This window comes from Gossypium raimondii, chromosome 13, assembly GCF_025698545.1.
Source record: "Gossypium raimondii isolate GPD5lz chromosome 13, ASM2569854v1, whole genome shotgun sequence".
Lineage (NCBI taxonomy): Eukaryota > Viridiplantae > Streptophyta > Magnoliopsida > Malvales > Malvaceae > Gossypium > Gossypium raimondii.
In genome coordinates, this window is record NC_068577.1 from 52,091,895 (window position 1) to 52,098,969 (window position 7,075).

Sequence of the window (7,075 nt, forward strand, 5' to 3'; positions counted from 1 at the left end):
GGATTTAGGATGCTAGAAGAATATTGGAATTCTCGAAATTGTTCATTTATATGAATTGAAATAATTTGAACATATGTGGTAAATAGTAGTTGAAAGAGGATTATAAAATGATCCAAAATACCTATTTGTGTTTTTATAGAAGAATGATGATTAAAGTTTGCTATGATTATTGTTAAAACTCCTGAAGAGATCAAAATATATTTCCCCCAAATTTTTCCTCACTCATGGCTTTCAAAAGAGTGGTGATATAAATGTCTAGCAAATACATTCAAATAGTCATTTGAAAAACTAATATTTAAGATTGAATACATAGAATATGAGAAAGTATGTGATATTTTCATGAGGGGAAGTAAATACGCACTGTACTCTTTTTCCCTTAATCGAGGTTTGTCCCATTGGGTTTTCTTGGTAAGATTTTTAATGAGGCAGCATATTATGCGTATTATAAATATGTGTACTCTTTTTCTTTCATTAGGATTTTTTCCCATAAGGTTTTTATCTTAGTAAGGTTTTAACAAGACACATTATCTACCAATGAACATCTAAGGGGGAGTGTTATGAATATCTTATTAATTAGATGTCCATCAAGATCATGATAAGTTTTGAGGTACTTTAAATTATTATAGTCATTAAAGGTAGATCTCTACTTCATTTATATTTCTTATGTCAATAAATAGAGATTTTGAAGAAGCTTTGTATATATTTCGATTGATCAATAAAATCGTTTTCTTTTTGTTTTATTATTTTCTTTGTTCTTTACTTTATGTTGTTTTATTTTATAACAAAACTAACTTAATTGTGTAAATAGTATTGAAATATATAATAACTAGTTTTCTTACCCATGCATTAATTGCAGGTAGTAATTCAAATTAATAATATTTATTTGTTAAAATTTAGTGAAAATTTTGAATATATTGAGAATTTTATAGATAAATAATAAATTTATAAGTTAAGAATGCATAAATTATATATATAAAGTTACATATTAGTTATATTCAAAAATATTTTTAATTAAATATTTACCTTTTAATACTAATTTAAAGGTAAAAATTAAACATTAATTATAAATAAAAAGACGGTAAAATAGGATATAACAAAGTTAAATATTTAAATTTAAATTTAGAAAATTTCAATATTTTGTCAATAATTTAATTATTATTTTCAATATTAAGAAATGAAACATTAGCATATTTTAAAAATGAAAAAATAATTTTCAGTATTTTTAAATAATTTGGATTTTAACTATTTAAATTTATTTAATGTTTAAAAGTATTTGTTACACTTTTATAATTATAAATTATGTATTACATTTTATAATTAAAATGTGTATTTCGTTTTATAATTAAAAATATGTATGTCAAAAAAATATTATCGTTTTTTCAATATCCTTTAGTATTTTTTAAAAAATAATATCATAAAATTAACGAGGGCTTTGATAAGGTCTAAACTCTAAACAGTTTCTCTTTGGTTTGTATTCTTCACATTTACTTTATGTAAATAGATAATGTATTCAGCTACACATATGTATTCGGATAATTGAGGTTAAAGTAGTTGGGAATTGGGACCTAATCAAATTAATCTCTCCACTATTAAAGAGATTAATTTAGTCCGTATACTATTAAAAAGAATCAATTTAGTCCCTAGAACTACTCATAGTTCTTCTCAACCCTAAATAGGAGGATAAATGTACTTCAGCGTGCTCGAACTCCTGTCCTCCTATATTAACAATAATGCCAATACTAATTGAGTTAATACTAAGCAGACAAATCTTGATAGTTTTAGTTTTGTTTAAATTTATATTTTAAATACATTTAACCGATTTATGTCATGTTCGAGACATTGAAACTCAACATTGAAATTTATTTTATCACACCGCAATATAAGTTAACAAAAATATTTTATATTAAAAATATATTTATAAAAATATTTTAATTTTTAAAAACGAAAAGATTAAATAAATATAGATATAAGAAAATGAGGGTGTCTTGAATTGGATTATGAAATTATTGGAGCATGAGCATTGAAAACAGAAGCCGCAGCTCTACTCAGCTACCAATAAATAAACAATGCCTATCTTTCCTGCACACCCAGAGGACATATATTTAATGTCATTGTTCACATGTACTCATCTTCACTAATTAATATGTTATTTTTCTGGAAACGTGGCAAAGCTCCATTGGTTAGCCGGTTGGGAATGCTATTTGCTTTGTCTTGGAATCGCAAACCAGTCCTCTCACCTACACATTACCAACCAATACCAAAGCTTGGACGGTACTTTAGCCATTTCATTGCTCAACTTCTTTTTCGTATAAATTTCAGAGTCTTTTTTCTTTTATAAATATAATTAATTTTCACCAAATATGCCATAACCTAGAAACTTATGATAGCCAGGTTTAAAATATTTCATGTTCTTGTACATTTACAGTTTAGTAATTTACAACATTTACGTAGTTATTAGGATTATGTTTGTATCAAATATATAAATATATAAGGAGAATAAAGCAGAAGATAAGGAGATGGACACCTCAACTTCCCATCTCCTCCACTTTCTTTCCCTTCCCCTCTAAGCCCCCTTCACCACTTTCTTTCTCTCTGTAATTCCTTTTCTTTTCCTCCAAACCCAAACTTAAATTTGAAAATGAGTTCATCATCAAGCACCCCAAATACTTGGTCACCCTATGAAACTTACAAAGATTGTTCACAAGGTATCTGTAGCATGTATTGCCCTCAATGGTGTTATTTCATTTTCCCCCCACCCCCTCCTTTTGCCATTGATGACGATGATGATGATTCCTCCACTGATTTCTCACCTCTAATTATAGCCCTAATTGGGATCTTGGCTAGCGCATTCATCTTGGTAAGTTACTACACCATCATCTCCAAGTATTGCCGACGGCGTAGGCAAAGTCATACAAGCTTAGATTTCAATGAAAACAGGGATGAAATCAACCATAATGGATGGCAACCTGGTTCACAAGGCTTAGATGAAAGCCTTATTAAGGCTATTGCGGTTTGTAAGTTCAAGAAAAATGAGGGTTTAATTGAAGGAACTGATTGTTCTGTTTGTTTAAGTGAGTTCTTGGAAGATGAGAGTTTGAGATTGTTGCCTAAATGTAATCATGCTTTTCATGTCCCTTGTATTGATACTTGGTTAAAATCTCACTCCAGTTGCCCCCTTTGCCGTGCCAATATTACATCCACCAACCAGCCCGCCACCGCCGCTGCCACGGTCCAGGAAGTTCACCGGAATGCTGGTGTATCAGCAATTGTGTATCAACAAAGGAATGAAGCGATTTCAGTGATCCAGGATTTGGAAAGTGGTGTTAGAGAAGAAGCTGTGGTTAGCCTTGTTGTTAATGAAGATTTTGGGAAAACAACAGCAGGTGATGACGATGTTTCCGACATGGCGGTGTTGGAAATCAGACAAGATGGGGATCCAATCCAACCACTGAGAAGATCAGTTTCAATGAGTTCGACACTGTTTTCACAAGGACAAGCGATGTCCATTGCTGACATATTGCACATCAGTGAAGAAGATGAGGATGAACTGCAATCATCAATGGGAATTGGATCCTCAAAACAATTTGATGCATCAGAATATTATTGCAAGTCAAATCACAGAAATGGGGTTTTCAATTTGGTTAGAAGTCCTTTAGCAATGAAGAGATCTATTTCTACAGGAATATTTATGTTCCCAAGATATGAAAAAGAGAGAAATTGAATTTTCAGATTGCTCCCAAATTGGAAAAAAAAAAAAAGTCCATTTTTCTGTGTATAAAAACCCAGGTTTTCCTTTTACCCCACTGTAACATATCAGAGATACAACATAATGGAGATCTCAGATTCTTACATTTACTGAATCAATATTCCTTTTATCTTCTGAAATGTCAAAACTTCACTTTATTCTGTATGATACAGTGAAGATCTTGAAATATTCAGTAATTGTAAGTTTATTAAAATGATTTCATCAATCAAACCTCCAGGTAATTTTTTTTCATTTACTGTGTGTTTCATCTTTCATGAATGTTCTAAACTTTTCATCCATTACAGAGTTGGGAAATCCTAATCTATGCCAGCTATTTAAAGTGAAAAAAAAAGTAGGGCTTGTCTGGAACACCTTTCACTTTAAGTACAGAGAAGATAATGATAAGTAGGATTATTCACAATTCAGCATCTACTTCAGGGAGGTTTTCTTTTCCTTTTGGGAAAACAAATTGTAAAATTTTATGTTTGATATCTTTAAAACATATAAGACATGTATATATAAAGTATGTTCCTATGAATTACTACAGGAAAAAAAAGCATATATAGTATTCATATTTGATATCTATTAAAATTTTATTTATTTTATTGTTAAAAACTGGTGTGGCTAACGGAATAATTAGACAATCGTGTACTTTGTACTAATGTATAAGAATTAATTTTTAACAGTAAAGATGAATGAAATTTTAATAGTAGGACTGATTTGCTCTTTGATATAATGCACAAAAAATAATTTATTTATTTAATAAAAGAGGTAAAATACAATTTATCTCTTAATACGCACTAAATTAACATAAAAATGATGATTAGGGTAAGTTAAGGGTAGGAAAGAAGAATGCAATAATGGAGGAAAGTTTGCTAGCTGTGCCTTGCAACTTAATCACAATAAACGTTGGGCATATGCATTTATGGAATGGAATCCCATTAAATGATTTTCATGTTGGAAGAAGCAAATGAAGGGCAATCAAAATGGGTTTGAATTTGGCATGTTGCTTCCCCACACGCTAAATTCTACTCCTTTTTATTCCATGTTTCAAGAAATATTTGCTCCCTTTCCTACATACTATATGGATCGTTGTATTACTTTTTTATTATTTTGTGGATCTAAAATTACTTAAACTTAGTGTTTGGGGGTTGAATGAGAATTTACGTCCAAACTTTTTCAATCTCGCCCCTCGCATTATAAAAAATGTTAGCCTTCTTTTTACATTGACAAAATTTGAGATTTAGTCCTTATACTTAAAAAATCAAGTCTTTTTATTTTATTTTATCAAAACCTATCAACTTGGTATCTTGATTAGATTATCCTCGATGTTGCATATAATTGATAGATAAATTGTAATGAAAAATACCAACAATGATAATTTTTTTAACTAAAATAAAAATAAGAAACAATTCAACTTGAGTGAGAAGTAAAAGATCCGATTCATAAACAGATTTACTTACAATATAAATTAAAAGGAAAAAAAATTATTTCGACCATGTTCACGACTAGTCTACCTCATATATAGTTGGATAAATTATTTCTGTAAAACTAAGATATAGGGAAACCCCAATTAACATTTGTGCAAAGCAGAAATGGGAAATAAAAAAGAAAATTGGAAATGGGATTTGGTTCATGTTTGTTAGCTTAAAAGAAATGCTAACGAAGATGAGAGGTAGGAAGGAAGTAGAGGGAATTAGAATTGACTTTGCAATTGTAATTAATCATTCAACTTAGCAACATCCAATTTGATTTATGAAATAAAAGACAGGACAGCTGAACTGCCACTTGACCCCCTAACAACAATTTTGTACAGTCAAGGTTGTATATGCTCTGCTTTTTAGATCTAATCATTTTAGACACAATTTGAAAATTAAGGGATAGAATGAGGTTTGATTTTCTGGTCTCATAAGATGATTAGAGGAGCATGAATAAAGTTTAGAGTTATTTTGGAATAATAATGAAGCGTGGAGTGGACACACCACTATCATATATAATGAATAATATTCTTTTACTTTTAATTTTCCATGAAAGTGATAGATTCAGCAGCCCAAACAATTTTGTTCACAACTACTTATTTCTTTGGCTGCATCTGGCTTCCGTAAGTCTTAAGCTCCTCTCCCTGTCCCTATTATAGATTCTTCCTTTTCTCATTATTTTAATATCAAATCGGTTGTTGTTTTGAACCAAATTGATACCATTTCCTCCACAATACAATGGATTATGTTCATTTTTTTGTGGTTATAAAACCTAGATATGAATTAGAGGTTGTCTTTAAACAGAGAACAAAAAGATTTTAGATAATGATATTACGACTGTGTTATTATTTAATTGGAAATTTAAATGATGAATTTTAGAAAATTATTTGATAAATTAATAAATATAAACCTTGAATATAATTAAGTAATTGTAGGATAAAAATAAATTTTGATTTTTAAAAGATTATTTTTAAATTTTTAATATAATTTTTATATTATTTTAGATAAATTATAAATATGGTAATTTGAATATCTTTTTTTAACTATAATTTATTCCAAATTTTAATAAAATAAAATCCACTAAATGTTTTCTACCTTAAGTGATAATTAGATGCATTTGCATTTTTTTGTTGAAAATTTATATTGAGTAAAAATTAAAATGATTACCAAACACATTTAAATATTTATATTATTCAATAATTTATTAAACACACCCTAAATATTTATCATTTTGGTTTAAAATTTATTGTAGTCTAAAGATCTAAAATGATTTGAATTTTAGATTTGTTGAGGGTGAAATAATGTAAGGAGATGGTGGTTCATACGATGGAGGTATGCTGAGAGTCACTTTAGATGAAGGTTAGGCAAGGTGAACACATAAGAAGAATAAGTAGTTGAAGGAGAAGAGAGCTTTCTTAAGGTCAAGGCAAGGTATTTATAAGTGAGGTTGGCTACCCTTTTGCCTTCAAGCTTTGACACATGTCTATGTTGGTCTTATCATGGTTAGCTCTTTAAGGAACATGATAGCCTTCTTCGCTAGGTGGAGATGGGATTGATAGATTTGGTGATTCGAGTGTGATTAGATTGGTGTGGACTTGATGAAGTTTTACGCGTGTTTTCCGCCAACACCTACCTTTGGCAAGATAGACTGAAAGCGATCCACGTGTCGACCATACATGTGCTGGCAAGTATCAAACTTGGCAAGGTATTGGCCCTGGGAAAGGTAAAGTTATAAGGGTTCCTTTTGTTTATTAGGTTTTGCCTTGTATAAATTCAAGTCTAATATAGAATACATTTTGAACACCCACGCTCACGACACCACTAAACTAAAGTTTAGTTACACCTCCTAACG

At 29.8% G+C, this 7,075-nt stretch overlaps 1 protein-coding gene across 1 annotated transcript; it reads left to right on the forward strand.

Moving 5' to 3' along the window:
* The first annotated feature begins 2,446 nt into the window (after positions 1–2,446).
* LOC105783172 (RING-H2 finger protein ATL52) lies at positions 2,447–3,997 on the forward strand. The gene has a single exon (XM_012608457.2). It carries the CDS (start codon positions 2,639–2,641, stop codon positions 3,719–3,721), a length of 1,083 nt encoding a protein of 360 aa, XP_012463911.1. The 5' UTR covers positions 2,447–2,638; the 3' UTR covers positions 3,722–3,997.
* Positions 3,998–7,075: the final 3,078 nt, after the last annotated feature.